We start from the raw sequence: 23,818 nt of genomic DNA on the forward strand, positions 1-23,818 counted from the left end.
AAGGGAAGGTTTTCCATGGCCCCGCTCACATGCCTGCTTCCAAAGAGAGGCAGGAAGCAGGAAACACTGAGGGAAGAAGCAGAATCCCCAAGGTGTGAGATGACTGTTGTTAGAGATGAGGTTCCCATAGGAGAATGCCTGAAGGACACACCTGCTCAGTTGGGTGGGGTGGGTAGGTGTGCTGCTGCCTATAGGCTAGTAGATCTGGGAGAACTATCCATTCATCAGCATCTTTCTGAGCACCTGATGGGGGTTCCTGCTCTACGATCCTGTAGCCTCCCATACTAATTCATATGATAGATATATTGCACTGACTTCTAACTATATTTGGGTTCTTTGCACTGACTTTTCCCTCTTCTTAAAACACTGTCCTCACATATCTTCATGACTAACTCCCTCACCTCCTTCAAGTCTTGCCTCACCTGTCTTTCAGTGAGTCCTACCTTGATCACCCCCACCCACCCAAAAAATGCAACCTTCACCACTACCACAGTTCTACCCTGTCTAAAAATCCTGATACCCCTTACTCTGCCGTATTTTTTAACCTTTTCCATAGCAAGTATCAACTCCTGTTATGCTGTGTGGTGATTTCCATGGCCTCTCATGAAAATATAAGTTCCATGAAGTCAGAATTTTTGTCTGTTTTCATTCACTGATAGACCCCAAGCTCCTAATATCATCATTGGTACATGCTTGATAAATATTTGCTGAATGAATAAATGAATGTGTGAGTAGCTGAATAAATATGCCCTTACCTCTATTCTCAACCTACCATTAAGATCCGTAAGAACAGGAAGCAAGCCCCTTGTTCATTGCTGAGTCTTCAGCAAATAACACAGTGATCGGCATATAGGAGGCACCCTGTAAATGATAGTGCATTAAATGACTATTATCTCATATTCATAAGTGGAAGTTAAATTACATCCTGAACTCAGTATTTTTACCTGGATGAGAATGGAACCATCTTCTATCTTATGTGTCCTCATTCAAAAAGTGATAATGGGAGCATTTATGGACATAGGAGAGATTTTGAGGTGACTTTTTCCCTAATTCTGGGTCATCCTTTCCCTCAATCCAGGCCTGTTGTTCCCATCCAGTTCTCTGAAAACTGGTAGACAAAAAAGTGAGCTCAGAAGTTTGTCCAAACGTCTGGTTTCGTGATATATGAATTTCATTACCAACCCTGATACACTACCACTAAGGATTTGGAGTAGTCATGTCAAATGTTCTTGGATGTCTTTCTCCCCTTTTCCATATGCTCATGAGAGAAATGAACTTTTTCCAATATCTCTTCTAAACCAGGTGGCAAGCCAACTGATCTTACTTGTCAGTCAGTAAATACTTAAAGTGTTATTGGAAAGCAGAGGTAGGCTTGCTTTGTTTGTGCTCTAGTGAGCAACACTAGAAAAAAGGGATGGAATTTACAGGAAAGGAATTTAGACTTTAGGCTGAGTTAACAAATATTGAGAGCCTACGAGGTTCTAAAATGTCTTATATGTGTAATTCTCATAAGGACTCTATTGGACAGGGATCTTGTCCCTCCTTTTGCATCTTTGGAGACCCAGGGACAGAGATGAAAATCACACAGCTGGTTACATGGCAGAGCTACTCTTTGAACCCAAGACTATCCGACTGATATACATTTTTAGCTTGGATCAGAAACAAAAGGCTGCAGTCAGGGCTCTGTCAGCCTTTATGTAATATCTTGATTAATATATTTTGATTGCCTGATAAACAAGGCCAGAACATAAAAGCTTTCAGAACTGTCATAAAGCCTGGGCTATTCATCCTGGCCATGTTCCCTTTCCCATATTTCAATTTCCGAGTAGCTGGCTGATGGCATTTGGGGGAAAAGACAATGGTTTTAAGATGATTAATTTTTACATCCTCACTCAACCCTGAAATCTGAAGTACCATCCGCCATGGTCTGTGGAGCCCTGCCTTTGGGCAGGTTCAGACTTGCCTCTGCTTCCCTCAGATGAGGTCCTGTCAGTTGGGACTGCCATGTAAACCAACCTGACAGATTGCTAGACACCCTGAGAGAGAAAGCAGACTGGAGTGGGACCCGTCCCTGGAGCTTCTAATGATTACTTGTCTGAAATGATCAACACAGTGGCCTCCGGACACAGGAAGTCTGCTCACACTGTGTCCCTAAGGCATGGAGAGCACTGATGACTCAGGAGAGACAGAGAGAGAGAGAGAGAGTTGTTGCCCCTGGAAGTAATGCTTCTTCCCTGATTATCATCAAATTGCCACAACTGTGGAGAGGCCCAGGCTGTAAGGACCTCTCATTGGTGCCCAATTAATTCCATCTCCAGTCATGACAGTGACTGCCTGACCCATTGGGTACAGTAGAAATTGACAGTTTCCCAGTATCCTCCAAACATAGAAGGAAACAGTCTGGCATGATAAGAACAGCATCTTTTTGTTTGTTTTAAGTTTATTTATTTATATATTAGGGGGGTGGACGGAGAGAGAAGGAGAGAAAGAATCCCAAGCAGCCTCCACGCTGTCAGCGCAGAGCCTGATGCGGCTCCGTCTCACGAACTATGAGTTCATGACCTGAGGCAAAATCAACAGTTGGATGCTTAACCAACTGAGACACTCAGGCACCCCGAGAAGAGTATCTTTCCAGAGGACAAACCTGCCTTATAAGGTTATTAATGATCACATGGCATAACCCATGTGATACCACAGTGCATGTTTACCCTTCTATAAAATGGAATAATGCCTGCACTTTAAGGAGTATCTATGAATCATGGATAATAAATACCTAAAGCAGTGCCTGGCACATTGTAAGTCCTACTGTGTTCAGTAATCACTCAAAGACAGCGTCTTAGTGCTCTCTTGGCAAGGACTGACAGAAGCTAATGTGTTTTCCACTAAAACTGTTCCACTGGTGGATTCAGCCACCCTTTTCACTATGGACAATTAATTCATTATTGAAATAGATTGGAAATTAAGTGGCCACAGTAGACTTCAGTTGGTCTGGATATGATGACTGATCCACAGGGGTATGTATGTTATGGCTCCTCAAGGAGACATGAAAAGTAGTCTATACAGAGCTGTGTGTTGCCTTCTTCCCTGAGATGAACGTGTTCTGACTTGAGAGACAGGAAAATTGCACAGATCTTCATCGTCCTAAGAAAGATAGGGAGCCCAATGCCAGATGCTGCACAGGCTTTTCTTACTTATTGTTGCCAATTGTCCCTGCCTTCTAGGAAAGAATGTAAACAACTGAATTCCAGGAATTGCCCTATGAGAAGAATAGGTGACAAATTTAATAACAAAAAATAACTTTTGTTGGACATCCGCTTTGTGGTAGACCCTGGGGATAGGATGAATATGAGCCTCTCCTTCCCCCCATGCATATACAAATTAGAATTTGCAAAGATTAAAAGTCACAATACAATGTGATATAAGAGCATATGAGAGGGGTGTTTAACTCCCAGTGAGGGTGTAGGGAGGGGAAAAGAGGTTCTAGGATTGGTGGAGGAGATGACACAGAGTAGGGATTTTCACAAAGCAAACACAATCCTCGGAGACACACATACTATCAGCCACATGGAAAGATTTTTTTTAATGTTAATTTATTTATTTTGAGAGAGAGAGAGAGAGAGAGAGAGAACAAGCCAGGGAGGGGCAGAGAGAGAGGGAGAGAGAGAATCCCAAGCAAATTCCATGCTGTCAGAGCAGAGCCCAACACAGGGCTCGAACTCACAAACTGTGAGGTCATGACCTGAGCCAAAATCAAGAGTCGAACACTTAACTGACTGAACCACTCAGGCGTCCCCAGCCACGTGGAAGGTTAACCTGAGTCCCCAACAGTGCCTTGGTAGACAAAGGCATAGAATATAATAGCTGAAACGTGCTTCAAGAAGTGCTTTTGGCCTGTTGATTACATAGAAGCTGGAGCCCAAAGAGATAAAGAAATTTACACAAGGTCATACAGTGAGATTATGTTGAAGCCAGAACCAGAGTCCTGCTTTCCTAATTCCATCCAAGCTTCTATCTACTTGCAAGGTGCCATCTCTATTTTTGAAACACTTATTTATTAGATTCATGAATGGGCAAATGAATGCTTTTAAGAAGGAAAAACTAGGGGCATCTGGTAGCTCAATCGGTTAAGCATCCAACTCTTGATTTTAGCTCAGGTAATGATCTCACTGTTCGTGGGTTCAAGCCCCAACTGAGGCTCTGTGCTCACAGTGCGGAGCCTGCTTGGGATTCTCTCTTTCCTACTCTCTCTCTCTGCCCTTCCCTCATGAATACTCTCTCTCTCAAAATAAATAAATAAACTTTAAAAAAATAAAAAGAAGGAAAAACTATTGGAAATGGCTGAATTTAAAAAATGATAGCACCTAAAGTACTGATCCCTCTGCTCCCAGTGCAGATCCCTTTCCCACATCCCCCCAGTGGGAAAATGTTTTGAGAAAGTTTACTATATGTGTATTTTTATATTGTATTTTAAAAACACCATATTATCATCTCCTGCCAATACTTGTAGAAATAACTCTCTCATTTTTATAGTAGGGAAGGGGTGAAGTAAAGGAACTACTGGTTGGCAGTTAGTGTGCTAAAGACTTTTCCTATGTTGTCTCATTCAATCTCTCCAAATATGCTGAGACCTAGGAAAGATTAAACCCATTCATTGATAAACAAAGGCTCAGATTGATCCACAGATTTTCTCAGCGACACTCAGCTAGAAAGAGGTGGACTCACTTGAGTGTGTCTTTTTACTCCAATGTCTACACTTTTTACACTATCCTCAGCTGCTTACATCAACAACGGAACACATCCACTTAAGTCAGGCACAGTGGGATGCAGCAGAGAGCAGACTTTATCTTCCGCTGTTCTTGTTCGTTCTTCTGATGCACAGAGAGGTGAGAACCAAGTCTCCTCTAATCAAGCAGAAGCCTCAACTTCAGAAGACTAAGGAAATTGGGTCAAAGCACTCCACTTCGTGGGTCTTAAATTTGTCATGGAAACAAAGTCTTCTGTAGCCCAAACAAGTTCACAGCACAGAAGGAAGTAACCTACTGGTTGATTTGTTCAATTATTTTTTTTAAGTTTATTTATTTTTGTGAGAGAGAGAGAGAGAGAGAGAGCATGTGTGCACAAGTTGGGGAGAGCAGAGTGAGAAGGAGACATGGAATCCGAAGTGGGCTCCAGTCTCTGAGCTGTCAACACAGAGCCTGACGTGGGGCTCAAATTCACGAGCCAGGAAACCATGACCTGGGCCAAAGTCAGACACTTAACCAACTGAACCACCCAGGCACCTCGATTTGTTCATGTATAAAGCATCTACAAAGACTCTGTGCAGAAGCTGTACCTGGGAGCCTCTGACCTTCAGTAGCTTTTAATCCAATAAAGGAGGTAAAACACATTCCCATTCAAGACTGGACATTGTAGGCTTCCCAAGAGAGGTGCAAGCAGAGTGCTTTACAACCTCAGAGAAAGAAAAGGCTGCATTTCTGTGCCTCAGTCTCCTTATTTGAACATAAGAACAATAGTATTTATCTCATAGGGTTTTTGTGATAATTGGATAAAGTATAAGTGTTAACAAATCAAAGCCTTACGTTTTTTATCTGCAAAGTAGAAATCATCATACTTCTATTATAAGCTATTTACATGGATTCAGTAAGATAAAATTATGTAAAACAAAGGTACTTTGCACATGGCTGGCCAATAATAGGCATTTAGTGGGCTGTTATTATAGTTGTTGAGTAGTTGTTTTTATTTCAAAGAATCTTCAACAGGATCATCAAACTGGTAGCCTTTGCCTTCTACCTGCCTTCTAGTAAACCATCTTCTTCCTTGTCCTCTGTTATTAGTTTTCTACTGCTGCTATGACAAATTACCTTCCTCCATCTTCGAATCTAGTAATGGCAGTCATGTACCCCTCATGTCACAGCTCTCTGACCTATTCTTCTGCCTTCTCTTCTACTTTTAAGGACTCGTGTAATTGGATTGGGCCCACCCAGATAATCAAAGATACTCTCCCCATATTAAGACCTTTAACTTTGATAATATCTGCAAATCCCTTTTGCCACATAAGGTAACATATTCGCAGGCTCTGGGGATTGAGGTGTGGACATCCTTGCAAAGAAGGGGTTAGGGAATTATTTTCCCTACCATATTTTCAATAACCACAAGACACATCAAGTAATTTTTCCAGCTCTTACTGGCATGGTCCTGGGGGTTCTCTTCACCCTTGTGATTCTTTGCTATACCAACCTTAAAGTGGGTCAGCCAAAATTCAGTCCTCTGAACAACACAGAGAACACATGTGCTCTTATGGTCCATGATTATTAAATATTACTGCAGTCTAAGCCCAATAGAGAATACGGGTGGTTTTGATTGGAGAGGGTTCCTTGCAAAAACAACACATGGGTTGGTGTAGCAAGTCCACAAGACTTAGAGTCAGACAGGGTTTTTTGGGGGTGGGAGGGTTAGGTTTTTGGGGGGTGTTTTTGATTTTTGGTTTTGGATTTTTCAACTGGTAATTAGGCTTTAGTTCAAGGCTTTGAAATATGGCAACTTGCTTTTAATAACAAAAATGATGGAGGCAAACGGGTCTTGAATTCAGTCCTGCTCTATCACTTGCTAGCTGGTGTGTCACTGGGCATATTGCTTAAGTCTGTATTTCCTCATCTGCAGTACAAGGCTAATCCATGTACTGTGAGGCAGTTGTGAGAACTAACTGTGCACTCAGTAAACTACTCATGCCTCTCCCCTCATGTCTAGTCCATGGTGTCATTATAAATGCAATCACTAAATCATGAAATCTCTGGAGATGAGGTCTAAGGACAACATTCCTTATCAGGAATTCCAGGCTGAATTCTATAGTCAGGAGCATGGGCTTGTGATTCAGACCCATCTATCTATATTTGAATCCTGGTTCTGCTACTTATTAGCTTTTTTTCATTTCAGCTCCTTGGGTCTCATTTCCTTTATGAGATAAAAAAAGGCTTACCTGGCAAAATTGTTGTCAGAATAATAACAAAGTGGAACTCATTCTGTGTGTGTGTTGGGCATTTCTCATACGTCACCCTAGAGTGATATCTTCATAACAATCTTTTGACTTAAAACCATCATTCTCTGCATTTCATAGTTGATGGAATGATGATCTCTGGTGAAGAGATCATCTAGGAAGTTAAGTAACATGCCCCAAATTCACAAGCAGGAATGGCAGAGTTGGGACATAACCTAGGTCTCTTCTCTCTACAAAGCTTGGCATATAATCCAGATGCTGCCTTGCCTGGCCAGTACATTGGATGAGGTAAAAATATAGTCTTTCACACGTTGTAGGCCACTTAAGAAGCACAAATTCCATCAATTGTCAGGTATCTCAGTCATGTGACACAGCCATGAGAATGAGCAGCTCTTCACTTCCCTTATTAGACTTCCCCAGTTGGCAAAGGGCCACCGCATGGTGAAATGCAGGAGGGGCAGGAGGGATGGGAGAGTCATTGCATTATTCCTGTCTAATTCTACTTGTCTAATGGACTTGTTAAAAGCACCCTGGGTGGAAAGTGTGAGTCTTAATGGCATTTTATAAAAGTTGCTCTGATGAATTAGCACATAAAACAAATTAAAAACAGCTTACCGCTTTTTAAATTAGGTGATGGGGCACTGTAACATTTTTCCCAGACATGAAGATCCATTAATATCCAAAGGAGCCAGAAGCCACTGAAATGTATCAGCTGCTTGTTTTCAGGGGCCTGACAAGTCTGAAATCCATGTAATCCTAGAGCGGCAGATTGTCTGAGATAAACAGAACTTGGGAAGAACGTGTTGTGAGCCCGCACAGGTATCTGTGAGGATACCTATGGCTGAAGGCAGGAGTGGGAAACCTTCCCTCCAGGATTCTTGGGAATTAGAACAGAGCACAGTAGATTGAATGACTGGCCCGGTGAGGACCACCAGAACAGTCTCTACTCCCCTCCCTTACACATGAGGACACAGGCTTGAGAGAAGCAGGGCTTTCAAAGTTCATCTGAACCATTTTCACGGACTGACACTGAGGGTCTACTCTGTGCCCAGTGCTGAACTGGACTCTGAGGTTGGAGAGATATTTTAGATGTTTTTTGTACACAGTCCACAAGACAGCTACTAAGGGCCACAGTCCCAGCAGATTCCCTGAGTCAAGGCCAGCACATTTTTCAGAAAAACAATTATAAGAGTAATAGTAACTACCATTTATTGAGCAATCACTAGTGCCAGGCTGCTGTTACAGTACTTTCCATATATTATTTTACTTAATCCTCACCACATCCCTTTGGGGTAGGTGCTGTTATTATGTGCCAGTTTTACAGTTAAGAAAACTCGGGGCCCAGAGAAGCCAAGTAACTTGCTTAAAATTCACATGGTCAAAAAGTTGCAAACCCAAGCAGTCTCACCCTAGAGCCTGCCTTCTTGGCAGCCACATGCCAGTTTTCCTGATGGCTTGACATCCAGAAAGAGCCTGGTGCTAAACCAGAGGTTCAAAGACCCTTAGGACTAAAAAAAAAAAAAAAAAAAAAAAAAACACTGTGATAGGGACACCTATCAGCTGAGCGTCCAGCTTAGGCTCAGGTCATGGTCTTGCAATTCGAGTCCCAAATCACTCGCTGCTGTCAGTGCAGAGCCCGCCCTGTATCCTCTGTCCCCCTCTCACTGCCCCTCCCTCACTTGTGATCTCTCAAAAATAAATAAAACAGTTAAAATTTGTTTTAAAAAATACTGGGACAAGAAGTGATCAGTAAGGGAGCTTTGGGGGTTTGGGGGGGAGGGTGGGAGAGGATGGTCAGCCCTGAAGGGAGGATAAAAACTCCTGGTACTGCTAAATTGTGAGCAAGACCAGAGGATAACAGGCTGGAAAACTGAGCCTCACAATGAAATGTCCAAGAACATGGATTTTGGAGCCAGACAGACCATATTCTAGATGCAGTCTCCACCACATGTGTACATGTGACCTTGGGCAGGTGCCCTACCGTCCTGAGCTTCCTTTCCTCATCTGTAAAATGAGGATACTAATTTTTACCTTCAGGTTGTTATGATGTCAAATAAGACAATGGATACAAAGTGCCAGGGCACCTAATATGAGCATAAGGAGTGGTAGCCATCATGGTTATTATCCTTGCCACCTTGTCACCACCTCTCAGGTTTCGGGGGAGGGGGTCATGGAGAACAAGTTGAAGAGCATTGTAGCAGGACTCTGGGTCAGGAGACCCAAGCTGCAGCCTGAAGTTGCTGACCCTAAGCCATGTATGCTGAGGTTAGTCTATCCTTCATCTGTAAAAAGGGGATAATGCTGTATCCATCATACATTCTTTATCAGAATGGATTGAGTCACAGATGAGGTAGTGTATATGAAAATGATTTGCAATCTATAGAGTGTTGGGGACCCTCAAGAAAACTCCCAGGGTCGATGATTCACTGGGAAGGCTCACAGAACTCAGCATAGACATACTCAGGACTATGATTTATTACAGAAAAGGACACAAAGCAAAATCAGCAAAGGGAAAGGAGCTTGGGACAAAATCCAGAGGAAACTGGGCGCAAGCTTCCAAGAGCCTTCTCCCAGTGGAGTCACATGGGACATGCCTAATTCCTCCAGCAACAAATTGTGACAGCAGGTATAAATGTTGTCTACAAGGAAGCTTATTAAAGACTCAAAGTTCGGTGTGTGTGGGGGGGGGGGTTGTTGTTTTATTTTTATTATTTTTTATGTTTGTTTATTTTTGAGAGTGAGAGAGAGAGAGAGAGTGTGTGTGTGTGTGTATGTATGTGAGAGAAAGAGAGAGGGAGAGAGAGAGAGAGAGAGAGAAGGGGGGGAGGGGCAGAGAGAGAAGGAGACAGAGGATCCAGATCCAAAGGGTGCTCTGTGCTGACAGCAGAGTCTGATGCAGGGCTCAAACTCATGAACCGTGAGATCATGACATGAGCTGAGGTCGGACGCTTAACTGACTGAGCCAACCAGGCACCCCTCACGGTCCAGGGTTTATATGGGGGACTGGTCATGTAGTCACCTTCTGCCTGGCACATACCACAATTCCAGATTCACAGAAGAAAAACAAATGTTCACCTTAAATGTTGTTTATACACAGTTTAGACATGGTGAGCCATTCTTAATGGGAAATAGAACCAAAATCTAATTTCCCAGATGTCAGCCATGAGCCACCCTTGTAGGAAGGTCTTTTTAAGGATAGAAATCTTGGGGTGCCTGGGTGGCTCAGTCGGTTAAGTGTCCAATTTCGGCTGAGGTCATGATCTCACAGTTTGTGAGTTCAAGCCCCATGTTGGGCTCTGTGCTGACAGCTCAGAGCCTGGAACCTGCTTCAGATTCTGTGTCTCCCTCTCTCTCTGCCCCTCCCCTGCTCACGCTCTGTCTCTCTGTCTCTCAATAATAAATAAACATTAAAAAAATTTTTTTTAAGGATAGCAGTCTCAAGCTTACTATGTTAACCCAGAGTAGAATCTATAGAAAGGATTTTTATGGATATCCACTCAAAGGGGACAGCGAAGAAAGTAATAACAGTTGAAACTTGATGATTGTCACTATGTGCCAGGCATTGCTGTGCGTGCTCTATTTCACATGTATTACCTTACATGACATTCCATCCATGCAACAATTTTATGATGAGGGTACTGTTACCATTGCTGTTGTCATCATAACTGTTATGTATGAGAAGTCTGAGGCCTCAGAAAGGTTAAGTAGCTTATGCAGAAAACCAGCTATATAACTGGTAAGAAGCAGTAGAATCAGGAAATGACCGTGACAGTGTGACCCCTGAGTCTATTCTTAACCGCTCTGCTACACCCTGCTACAGTGCACTCACCGTGAGCTGGCTGCCTCATATGTCTTATTAATGCTTATAGCAGCTCTGTCTGAAAGTAGTTATTGGACTAATTTTGCATTACAAAAACCTGTGGCTCATGAGTGTTAATTAATTTATGTCACACCACCCAGCCAGAGAAGTGACAGTGTCAGAAGTGGACCTCTGCCCTCTCTCAACCCCCTTTCACCTGGGTAGAGCTTTGCCAAAGTCTTCAGTAGGGAAGATGCAGATGGTCAAGGTGGAAATGAGTCATTCTGGGAACTTAGACGGAGAAACTCTCCTCCTATTCCATTACTTGGGTACAGAGTTCATGGAAGACAGAGCTGTGTTGCAAGTAATTCAGATTTTTCTACTGTATTCGAGAGTTCTACATGCTGTCTTCAGCTCTTTTTGGTTGCCATGACAGCAGATGTGACATTTCTTTCATGAGGAGAGGGGGGGAAAAGAAGAAGAAAGGAAAAGAACTATACTTGGTCCTCAGTGATCTTAGAAAAATCTGTTCCCCAGATCTATCTAATTTTGCTTGCATAGTGGTTATGCTCTAAGGAAATTCTCAGAATGGAATCAAAGGGAAATAAGCAGAGAGTTGGCAAAATCTGATTCTCCTGAGAAATTGTATGTGTGCAGTGGTGGTTTGTGAGGGCAGGGGGATATGAGAGGAGGTAGGCAATCTAAGACTTGAGACAAACTGTCAGCTACTTAAGGCAACACCTAGCTACTAAGGTGTTGGCGATCATTTCAATTCTATTTGCAATTCCCTTGCCCCACCAATCTATACATATAAGAGTGTTCAGTTCAGCAAAGGGAACGTGTTCTTTAGTGAGGGAAACGTGGTACATAAAGCAAGAATTACAATTCAGAATGATGAATGCAGTGCTGAAGTAGGCTTAGCCTTCTGTGGAAGCAAAAAGATTTGTCTTATCCATATAATTTTGATTTATCTGTATACATACACATAAACATAGGAGTAATTATATTTTTATTGTTGCATTTTGACCACTTATTCATGTTATTTTATTAACCTCTACAACCATTCAATTTGTTTTATTTTTTATTTATGCTTTTGTGGTTTTAATTTGCAGTTTATTTATTAAAAATGTTAATTCCTGTGCAGTGAACATACAGGTTATATTAGTTTCAGGTTCACAATATAGGTATGGAACTGCAACCTTTCTACTTCAGTAATGGTCCAGTAGTCCAGTGGGTGGAAGGATCACAGTCACCTATGGGTGGGCACTTAAGTTGTTACGTTTCTCCCTATTATAAAAGAAAGAGTTCTGTGAACTGATACATACATCTGAGAGGATTTGTTCATAGCACAAAATGTTTCATTCACAAAGATGCCCATGTTTCTCTTCATTATTTCCTTCTTTTTAGTGACTTTTAAATTTCAATTGTAGTGGGAGGGAAAACATCTCAGGTGCTTCCACATCTCCCATTATCACCTTGCCACATATGATGGTCCCCAAGAAAGGAAGCAGTACCCCAGCTTTAGGAGTCTGTAGGCTGTCTCTGAAGCCTCCAAGGAGAAGCAGGAACCAATGTTGACTGGTGACCACAGCAGTGGGAATGTGGACTGAAGTCCTGGGAGTCAGGCCTCGGAGCTGGTATGAGATGGATGATGGATTCTCAGGGCAAGACTTGGTGATCGAAATGATGAATCCGAAATCTGTGCTCCAGAGGTTCTTCACAACGTTCTCTCTTGTCATTTCTACAGAGCCATGTTTGACTATGACAAGAGCAAGGACAGTGGGCTGCCAAGTCAAGGACTTAGTTTTAAGTATGGAGATATTCTCCATGTTATCAACGCCTCAGATGATGAGTGGTGGCAAGCCAGAAGAGTCACACTGGAGGGGGACAGTGAAGAGATGGGGGTCATCCCTAGCAAACGGAGGTAAGAATTGCCTTTTCTATTTCAGACTGTATGCTTTTTAGCTATCCAGGGAGTGGAAATAAGGGAAGATGAAGATAAGACAAACTGTTTATAAAATAACCATTTGAGTGGGATAGTCAGTCTGCAAGGAAATTGTCAGTGGTGACAGGTGACGTGAATTAAGTATTCTTGTTCTTTTCATATTAGGGATTTACAAAAGCTGGTGACTCTGATAAGACATAAAGCAAGAAAAGGGATCTGCTTCAACCACCTCCCTAAAACATTTACCAGCATCCACATGTTCAAGATTATCTTATCAGCATGTATGCGGATTTAAACACTCAGAGGTGTTATTCCAGAGGTTCAGATTTACCAGATAGCTTTACAGAAAGGTCAGGTGAAAGCCACATAAAGTATGATTTACTAATAAAAGGTCCTAGCTATGTATTACCTTCAACTACTGATGGGGGAAAAATTAAAACCCTTCATGCCAAATTCAGATGCTTGGAATATGAGCTGTGGAACATCTGGGTGAGGCCTAAGACTGGGTTTATCACTTTTTTACTGTTCTCCTTACTCCTTTTCCCCACCCACCCCACAACTCCCACTTTCACTCAGATAATCAGTTCTGTCTGTCAAGAGCACCATGCTCTTTCTCTTCCAAGCCTTTCTTCCACTATGCTTTTGAAAGGCAGGAATATACTTCAGAACAGCCACCTCTCCCATGTGTCCCAGTAGCTTCCAATCATCACCACCATGGAGGAATTTCCTTCCCACCAGCGTCCTTTTGGCACAGAATAGTTGTCTGACATTGCTTTGAGAGGACATTCTGAGTTTAAACTATGGCTTGTAGTGTTTTCTCAAAGGTTATATATTCAAAGCATGGACTCTCCGCACTAGTTTATATTCTGTTTCTCCATTTCCGTTTACTTAAAAAAAAAAGTCAAGGCAACATGCATTTTGGTCTGCTTTGATTTAATCCATCAGAGCTGTCTGAGAAGCTGCTCTGTAGAAGAAAGAGCTATCTTCTTGAATATGGCCCCAAGGACGAAAGTGGGGTGTCAAGGAAGGAATAGATTTCAGCTTATTTTAAAGAAATTCTTTTACTAGTCAGCTGTGTAGAGATGGTATGGATTACCTGGGAAGATAGCAAACTAGAACAATAGTTTTCATACCAAGGGAACATTATAAAAACTTAGATATGGGGCACCTAGGTGGCTCAGCATGATCTCACGGCTAATGAGTTTGAGCCTTGCGTCAGCCTCTGTGCTGACAGCTCAGAGCCTGGAGCCTGCTTCAGATTCCATGTCTCCCTCTCTCTCTGCCCCTCCGCTGCTCACACTCTGTCTCTCTTTCTCTCCCTCAGAAATAAATAAACATTTAAAAATTTTTATATTAAAAAATAGCTTAGATGTGCCTGTTCCCTCCCTCTCTGACACTCCCCTCCGTGTGTGCCTGTGGGTGCACGCACACACACATACACACACACACACACACACACACACACACACACACACACATATATTCTAATTCAGTCCATCTGGAGGGGGTCCTGGAAATCTGTATGTGTTTGTAAATCCATCCAGGTGATTCTGGTAATAGAAGATCTAGCACCGAGGATTCGAGGTTTGGATAGAGTGTTGAACTATATGATTTCTTGGGCCCTTTCCAACCCAGAGGTTCTGTGATTCTAACCAGTCTTGTCAGTAGCCCTTCATTTGTTCAATTACACATCATTTTCCCCACAAGGAACATTCCCAGTGCTATGCCTCTTGAGGTAATTTTCCACCTGCTGGTGGTCATTCTTAAGTTGGCTTTCTCCCCTAGTTTGGATAAAAACCATCTTAACAACCATACTACAGCTAGCCTGAAAAAGAAGTTCGTCTAGTGACTCTAATGTTGACATATATTTGCATTCTATCTCATGAATGCTACAGTAGCTTCCCCCTCCGTATGTGTGTACATGTGTGTGCATGTGTGTGTACGTGTGGGTGTGCTTATGGCTATAAATGAGTTTCTGTCAACTTTCTCCCTGGGATTTTAAATCTTTTTAAAAAATGTTATCATTATTGTTTTATGTGTTTATAAAAGTAACACATTTCATTGTAGAAAAATGGGAAATTTTTGAAAAGTATAAAAAAGAAATAAAAATCACTTATAATCCTACCTCACAAAGAGTTCTTATGCATGGACTTTAAAATCTATCATGAGGGGCCCCTGGGTGGTTCAGTCAGTTGAACATCAACTCTTGATTTCAGCTCAGGTCATGATCCCAGGGTCATGGGTTTGAGGCCCATGTCAGGCTCTGGAAACTGCTTGTGATTCATTCTCTCTCTCTCTCTCTCTCTCTCTCTCTCTCTCCTTCTGCCCTGCTTGCTCTGTCTCTCCCTCTCTCTAAAATAAAACACACACACACACACACACACACACACACACACACACAATCTGTCATGAGCCTGTCCTAGGCCTGTTCTTTAATATTTTACTTTTAAATGAGGCTTTCTCATTTCACACTACATTCAGCATCTTACAACAACAGCTCAGAATAAGTGGGAGCTGCTCAAATATGATTTACTATTAGATTGGGGTTCATTTTTCAATCTTTAATTCCTTTATAGTCCCTTTTCTGAGTGTAATTCAACCAGTAGAGCTCGTCTGGGAAAATCTAATGGGTGACATCAGGGCATGACTTCACCCTTTACAAATATGTTTCTCTATTGATGATTCCATTTAATCATCCCAATTACACCAAGATGGAGAGTATGATAATTATTTCCTTCCTCCTCCTTTTCTTTTGAAGATGATAAAGAAATTTTATTTAACAAAATACTCCAAGAGCATGCTAGACACTGTTCTAAACCCTTTACAATGAACTTATTTAAACCTCATCATAACCCTGTGAGAGATGTTATATTATGATTGTGCCCATTTTACAAACCAGGAGGTTGAGGCATAAAGAACTTAATTAACTTGCCTGAAATTGTCCAACTAGTAAGCGGCAGAACCGGGATTTGAATCCAGGCTACAGAATTGATACTTTTAACTTATATGTAATCCTTCCTCCCAAAGTTACAAAAATAAAACTCGACAAAATTTAATTCAGCAAACATTGTTTGAGCAGTGTCTGTGTGCCAAGCGCTGTCATTAGGTCACTGTCTCTGGAGCCCAACATTTGTGGGACAACACAGCGTGCCTAGCTACAGTGTGATTAGGTTAATGAGGGCTATTTGTAACTAAAGGTACTTGTCCTAGTCAGCTTGGGCCGCCATAACAAAATACCATAGACTGGAAGGTTTAAACAATAGACATTTATTTCTCACAGTTCTGAAGGCTGGAGAGTCCAAATTTAAGGCACTGGCTGTTTGGGTTCCTGGTGAGGGCCCTCTTCCTTGGGTACAGATGGTCGTTTTGCTGTACCCTCACATGGCTAACACAGAGATCATTTCTCATGTTTCTACTTATACCGGCACTAACCCCATTCATGAGGGCTCCATCCTCCCCACCTAATTATCTCCCAAAGGCCCCACTTCCAAATACCATCACACCAGGCACCAGGGCTTCAACATACGAATTTTGGGCAAACACACTCAGTCCATAGCAGGGGCAAAGGGATGTGAAAGGACACCAGACAGAGAGATGCATTCCATTGGATGATAGCACCAGCCATGTATTGTGCCAGGTGCTTTCAAATACACAATTCCATTTCATCTTCACAAAAGCCTCGTAAGGAAACCAAGGGTCCAAGAAGTCAGGTAACTTGCCCAAGGATGCACAACCAGCCACTGGCTGAACCCACGTCTCTCTGAAAACAAGACCACTTGCCTTTCCACTACGCCAAGGGTATACTAGAATTGTCAATTAGGAGGTCTTAATATGTATCAGACACGGTGCCAACCAATTCTCTCATATTACCTCATTTAATGTTCACCGTAATTTTCTGAAGTCTGTGTCAATACTCTAAGTTTACCAGCATGAATCCTGAGATCCTAAGAGGCTGAATGACCTGCCCAAGTCACACAGAGAGTAAGTGGCAAATGCAGTGTTCAAAACCAGGTTTGTGTGACTTTAAAACCTGGACTCTTAGCATAGAATCACTGCTTTCTGAGATTAGGTAGTTTGTGAGTCGAAAAGATAGGATGCTTTTCTACAGTCTGCTAATCCCAGTCTTTAGTCATTGCCCCTCAGTGATGACCACCTGGGTTCTCAGATAACAAGCGTGTTGCTAGCATTGCCTTAAGGTTTAGGCACCTAGCTTTCACAGTGAGCCTGTGGCCAGTAACGTGGGTGACATTTCCATCCTTGTAGAGCACAGCACAGGAACACCCAGCACCAAGTGATGTTCCCACCGTCCAGGGCTCCAAGCCTGACCTCATTATGTGTTTGGCCAGAACGTGAAAATGCCAGATGGGGAATGGGTGAGAGGGCAGAGGGAGACAGTTGGGCTCATTGAAGCATGACTATTCGGTACTCCCTGGAGAAGCTAGCTGTCAGAATTGATTGTTCAGACTTTGCCATCCAGTTTATATTTTCAGGATTTTGGTCAGTGACCAGACTAGGGTGGAGAGGATTATTTCTGCTTAAACAATCTAATTAATTGCTTGCCTCTTGAGTGTGAGAAAAGTAAGGTAGTACTTCTCATTTCGATTCAGTCTTTCTCTACAAGTGGTCCACCATTTCCTTAGGTAAAGATCTGAGGACTTTAATATCATGTATATCTACCAAAGGAATCTTACTTAAACACAATTAAGGAAGGTAATGCTAAACTTTTATAAGGACTCTTGCCAAGTGAAAAAGTCATGCAATGGTAAACAACTTTTTATGAAAAACACCGTTTGTGTGGGCAAGTCACCTGACTCTTGAGCCTTAGTTTTCACATCCAAGTCAAGAATGCTCCTTGAGGGTTTATTCATGCTTTCATTCATTCATTCATTCATTCATTTATTCAACAAAGATTTATTAAGCACCTACTCTATGCCCAGCTCCTTCTTAGACCCTGGATCATTGTACAGTTATAGATAATATAGGCCAAGTGCAACATTGAATAGTTTGTGCATACTCAAATGATAGGTGTTTTCCTTTCTTCATATTTTGAGCTTTTAGTGCCTGAAAAAACACAGCATTATATAGAACCCTATTTCCCAGCCCTACCTCTCATTTGAGCGATAAACTATCCTCTTGCATCTCAAGAAGCACTAGAAGAGAGGAAGGGCCTGAGGTAGCTAGGAGAAAACATAAGCCACAGTCACTGCTACCACTGAAAGAGGTAATCAACATGGCCCTCTGTGAAGGGAAAGTAAGACAATGATGGGCCTGCAGTGAATGCAGAAAGACTGCAAAGGAGAGAAACTAATTCAATATTTATGATGTAATTCAATATTTATAATGTTGCACATAGTCATTTAGCTAACCTAAATTTCTGTGTTAAAATTTATTCTAAACTTTAAGCCCAGCCTTTTATGGTATGGTGTTAGCTCAATGATTATACACTTGCATTCAGTTATGGTTTATTTAATTCAGGACATTTGGGATACGGGGATTCAAGGGAGGGGGTTGGTTATCATTTGTGAAAAACTTAATGAAAACTTCCGAAGAACTGTATTGGCCTTAAAACCGTGTATGACCCATCCAAAATCTCATTTGTGTTGAGAATTCCCATTGTGGAGAAAGCCGTGGAAGATCCTTGAATGCTGTTTCTCAAACTAAGTAGATGTGGAGAGGCAGTCAAATTAGCTTTTAGCAGCTGTGTGCTCAGGCCCTTATTCCTACCACTCTCTAAACTTGGCAAGCTTCAAGTGTCAGCTTTCCCAGCCATAAAATGGGGTCAGTAATACCTACATCACTTGATTATCATGGGAACCAAATGAGAGGATATAAATGTAAAGGAATCTTTTTGCTAATAATTATGTGTTAAAGCTTCAGCCACCACTTATATTATTCTCATTATCATGATTAATGAAATTTTCAATCCCAAGAGAAAGCAAAACTTTCCGACTTCCTCACTTCCATGAGTGGGCCAAAACCCTGCCACCTTTAAAAATTGTTTTTTACTTTTTTCTATGGCCTCTTTGAAGATTAATCATAAACCATAGCAAATAACAGGTGTGTGTGTGTGTGTGTGTGTGTGTGTGTGTGTGTCCATCTGACATAACATTCTTTGCAACCCATTTAAGATTTAAGGGATGAACCACTGAAGATGGCCTAATGGAGACATTTCTTAAGAAATCTAAAAAAAAAGGTTGAGCTTGGAATCCAGGGGGTAAAAATTAGAATAGTCTATCCAAATAGTTCGTAGAATCCCAAATTCAGCCTAATATATGTTTGGAGCCCTGTGAGTTCTGTGGGTCTGGACAGAATTTTTTGCATAGCCTGATCAAAACCATGTATCCTCTGTGTGTCATTTTGGCATCATCTAATGTACTAGTGTTTTCCATAATCAGCCTGGTTAATGCAAAGAAGCCAGGATAAAGTCAGGGCTGTAACAACAGTTTTAGAAGGATTCGAAGAGATGAATATGAATTAACATTTGCTCTTGGATTAAAACTGAGAAAAGCTGAAGTAGATCAGAACAGGCATTTTCTCAGTGAACATCTTTCCACTTGGCAGCTTACCTTATCCAAAGTCTTCGTTGTACTGTTCCCAACTGTTGTCTGTTGGGTGCAAATAGAAACTCTCAGTGAAACATATTGCTTTAATATCTGAGGTTAGATATGAAATTTTTTGTTCAGCTGTTTCCACTCAAATATTCTCCTCTCACACTGAAATATATTCTGAAACTCTGCCCTGTAACTATAGAAACCCTGATCTGCACTGTGTTTCAGCTGGAAACACAAAAGAGCTCTCGGTTAAAAAGCAATATGTTGTTAATTATTGATCTACGAATAATTTAGATTTCATAAACCATTCATTTCTGTAGATTCAGGGTTTTTCTTCTCTCTCTCTTTTCTTTCCCCATTTTTGAAATTAGAGCCAGCCATATTTAAATTAAAAATCCAGTTAAAACAATGCACTGCATATTATTTTAGTTAACAGCTGTTTACTGAGGTCTTACTACAATATGCTGTAGAGTGAGAATGTGGACTTGCCCTCAAGGAGCGTGCAGCTTTGTATGTACACTGTGAAAATAAACACAAGGGAACAAGAGATAATACCAACATGAAGATACAAATAAGTACTGTTGTATCTTAAAGGAAGGAGTACTCATGTCTGACTGGAGAGGCTCAAAAAAACAAAAAATCAAGGAAGTACTTAGCTTCTCTTTTCCTCTTTTTTCCACCCCATCCTTCAAAGAGGCACAAGTCTTACCAATTTTACTTTACTACTATTTCTCAAACCCTTCCCTCTCCTCCACCTCATTGTTTCTTGCCTGGATAATGCCAAAAGCTTCTAAATGGACTTCCTGCTTCCCACAGTCCCTTCCCTCTTCCAGTCTATCTTCCTCCACCACCTGGGTTATTTATTTAAAATGTTAATCTGTTCTATCACTTCTCCACATTATATCTTCTAATAACTCCTGAGGATTCCCCAAGGAAAAAGCCCAAGTCGGGTCGCCCGGGTGGCTCAGACAGTTAAGCTGCCAACTCCTGGTTTTGGCCCAGATCATGATCTCATGATTTGTGAGTTAGAGCCTCTCATCAGGCTCTGTGCTGACAGCTCAGAGACTGCTTGGGATTCTCTCTCTCCCCCTCTCTCTGTCCTTCACCCACTCATGCTTTCTCTCTCAAAATAAATAAATAAAATTGAAAAAATGTTAAAGCCCCAGTCCTTAGTGTAGATGGTTATCTTGTATAAGGAGGCTTCACTGTCTTACTGTCTCATATCCCATCCTGTATATAGCCTGTATCAGAACCTTCCCCAAAGTCTTTAGGTTTTTTAGACCCTCAGGTCATGCTATGTGTTGTTCCTCCTGTCTGGGAAATTCTCCCCAAACTTTTCCTACTGACAAGCTCTTTCTCATCCTTCAAGTTTGACATCCTTCAAATTGACACCTCCTCCAAGAAGCCCACCTCAATGCTTTCTACCCCACCTTCTCACCCTCCAGTGAGATAGATGCTCCCCCAAGCCCCACTGCTGTCAACAGTCTTACAGTGCAGCATTATCAGTCTGTCTTTATGTCTCTGTGCCTACCAGAAGCACAGTCCTGTGTGTTTATTACAGCCATGCTTTTTGATGTCTTTTTTTTTTTTTTTCCTTTATTCTCCGGCTCCTTGCTTGATGCATCGGTAGGCACTCAATGAGTATTTGATGAATGAATGAAGTGGCAGGTACAATGATGAAATGTGCAGAGATGACAGGAAAATGGCACTGGGGAAAAGGAAAAATTCAAGACTATCTATAACATGTTTGGTTTTAAGGTGAAGGTAAATCCCCTAGTGTTCATTCCTAAAGGGAAGGGAAGAAAAAGGAAATGAGAAGAAAAGGGTAAGAGAGACAAGGCCTGCAGAGGGGAACAGAGAAGAGAAAAGTTTATTTAGGCTCCACTTTACATGTCCATCTCTATGGATTGTGATTTATTATAATAGATATTTGGTTGATTTATTCAGCCATTTAAGTAACAAATATTAGTTTTTCTCCCTTTGTCCCCCCTCCCCAATCACTATGACTCTCAGTACATGTAACACAAAAGTTTCAAGAGATGTGTTAGCTGCTTAGAGACATTATACCAAGACTTTTTATACCGAACAAAGGAACAGAAATATTTTAGAATACATTTTATTTGAGCTTTAGGATAAGAAGAGATATTCTTCATTTAATAAGGAACTTAATCATAAATGCCTTGCCACGTGATAGACTCTTTATTTTCAATTTTCTTTAGGGTGGAAAGAAAGGAGCGTGCCCGGTTGAAGACAGTGAAGTTTAATGCGAAACCCGGAGTGATTGATTCAAAAGGGGTAAGTACAAAATAATTGAAACATTAAGATCTCTCCGTTGCCATGGGTTTAATTATAATTAACATTTAGACTTTCAGTAGCAAAGAGATTATGGAGCTACCAGAGTACTGTAGTAGAGTACTGTTATAAATGTACTACTGAAAGCAATAGTGTATTCCCTCAGGAAGTAGATTTATGGTAAATATATTCAATACTAGGGATAAAGCTGCTAGTGGTCCACAGAAATGATGTGTTCATGAAGGTGATGTAATGATTACAATGAAGGAGAAAAAAGGTAGTTTAGTGTTATCATTTCTTTATTTTTTTTCATTTAAATTAAATGTTCTAAAAGGATGGGTTTCATAAAAAACACCTACCTGCTCATCACCAGTATGTCTAGTCTGTTACATACGCCAAAGCTAAGACAATGGTCATGGAAATATGTGGATAGATCATCTAAGTGAATACATGGATTGTTGTGACAGACATAGAAGAGAATTAACAGGGGAAATTTAATCTTCAAAATTAAAGTATTATACACACATGTATCTTTTTTAATAACAGCTTTGATGATAAAATTCACCTACCATACAATTCACTAATTTAAGGTATACCATCCAAAGTTTTTTTTTTTTTTTTTTTTTAGTATATTTAGTTATGAAATCATCACTACAGTCACTTTGAGAACATTTGATCACCCCATACAGGTATCCTGTAGCAGTCACTTCCCATTGCCCCCAGCCTCACCCCACCTCCACCCTACCCAGCCCAAGGCAACTACCAAACTATTTTGTCTATAGTTTGCCTATTCTGGATATTTTACATAAATGGAATTATACACCATGTGGTCTTTTGCGACTGCTTCTTTCACTTCACATTATGTTCTCGTGCATCTATATTGTAGCATGTATAAGTACTTTATTTCTTTTCGTTGCCAAACAATATCCCATTGTAATGATATATCTCATTTAATTTATCCATTCATTAGTTGATGGACATCTGGGTTCTTTCCACTTTCCGCTAGTATGGATAATGCTGCAATGAACATTTGTGTATAAATTTTTGTGTGGACATGTATTCTTATTTCCATTGTGTGTATACCTAAGAGGAGAATTTCTGGGTCATGTGATAACTCTATGTTTAACATTTTGAGGAACTTCCAGACTGTTTTCCAAGGTGGTTGTACCTGTTTGCATTCCCATAATCATTGTAAGAGGGTTCTAATGTCTCCACATTCTCACCAACACCTGTTATTATGTGTCTTTCTGCTTATTCTGTCTGAAGTCATATCTCATTGTGGTTGCAATTTGCATTTCCCTAATTACTATTGGTGTTGAGCATCTTCTCATGAGCTGGTCGGCCATTTCTGTATCTTCTTTGTAGAAATGTCTTTTCAGATCCTTTCCCATTTTTAAATTGGATTTTGTTGTTGTTGAGTTGTACAGAAGTTTTTTATATATTCTGGATATCAATCTCTTATCAACTGTATGCTTTCCACTTATTTTCTCCCAGTCTGTAGGTCGTCCTTTCATGCTCTTGCTAGTGTCCTTTGATGCACAAAACTTCTTAATTTTGATGAAGTCCAATTTATCGATGTTTTCTTTTGTTACTTGTGGGTTTTTTTAATGCTTTTATTTTTGAGAGATAGTGCACACATGAGCAGAGAAGGGTCGGAGAGAGAAGAGGAGAGAGGGTTCAAAGCAGGCTCTGCACTGACAGCACAGAGCCTGATTCAGGGCTCAAACCCAGACACTCAACTTACTAAGCCACCCAGGAGCCCCTGTTACTTATGTTTTTGATGTCATATTTAAGAAATCATTACTTAATCCAACGTCATGAAGATTTACATCCATATATTCTTCTAAGAATTTCATAGTTTTAGCTCTTATATTTAGGTGTTTGATCCATTTTGAGTTAGCTTTTGTATATGATATGAGGTAGGGTTCCAATTTCTTTTTAACATGTGAATTATCTTCTCATTTTCATTGTTTGTTTTGTTCATTTCAAGTATATAGAAATATAATTATTTTATATACCAATGTTATATCCTCCTACCTTGCTGAACCCATTTATTAGTTCTAACAGTTTTTCTGGGGGGTTCCTTAGCATTTTCTATGTATAAGATCATGTCATGTGTAAAAATAGAATTTTACTTCTTTCTTTTCACCCTGGATGACTTTTATTTCTTTGTCATGCCTGATTGCCCTGGTAGAACCTCCAGATCAATGTTGGATAGAAGTGGCAAGGGCAGTCAT

The 23,818-nt window shown here is 41.0% G+C and overlaps 1 protein-coding gene across 29 annotated transcripts in view; it reads left to right on the top strand.

Moving 5' to 3' along the window:
• The window catches only part of DLG2 (discs large MAGUK scaffold protein 2), a 2,060,218-nt gene that overhangs the window by 1,980,989 nt on the left and 55,411 nt on the right, over nucleotides 1-23,818 (top strand). For 16 of the 29 annotated variants that reach the window (XM_045483773.1, XM_045483776.1, XM_045483777.1 and 13 more), the window contains 3 exons: nucleotides 9,477-9,620; nucleotides 12,541-12,717; nucleotides 21,509-21,584. In XM_045483773.1, the coding sequence (XP_045339729.1) occupies nucleotides 9,477-9,620; nucleotides 12,541-12,717; nucleotides 21,509-21,584 (397 nt within the window). The remainder of the gene's footprint in view (nucleotides 1-9,476; nucleotides 9,621-12,540; nucleotides 12,718-21,508; nucleotides 21,585-23,818) is intronic. The other 13 variants (XM_045483779.1, XM_045483781.1, XM_045483782.1 and 10 more) reach the window with 1 other exon arrangement.

This window comes from Leopardus geoffroyi, chromosome D1 (genome assembly GCF_018350155.1).
Source record: "Leopardus geoffroyi isolate Oge1 chromosome D1, O.geoffroyi_Oge1_pat1.0, whole genome shotgun sequence".
Classification (NCBI taxonomy): Eukaryota; Metazoa; Chordata; class Mammalia; order Carnivora; family Felidae; genus Leopardus; species Leopardus geoffroyi.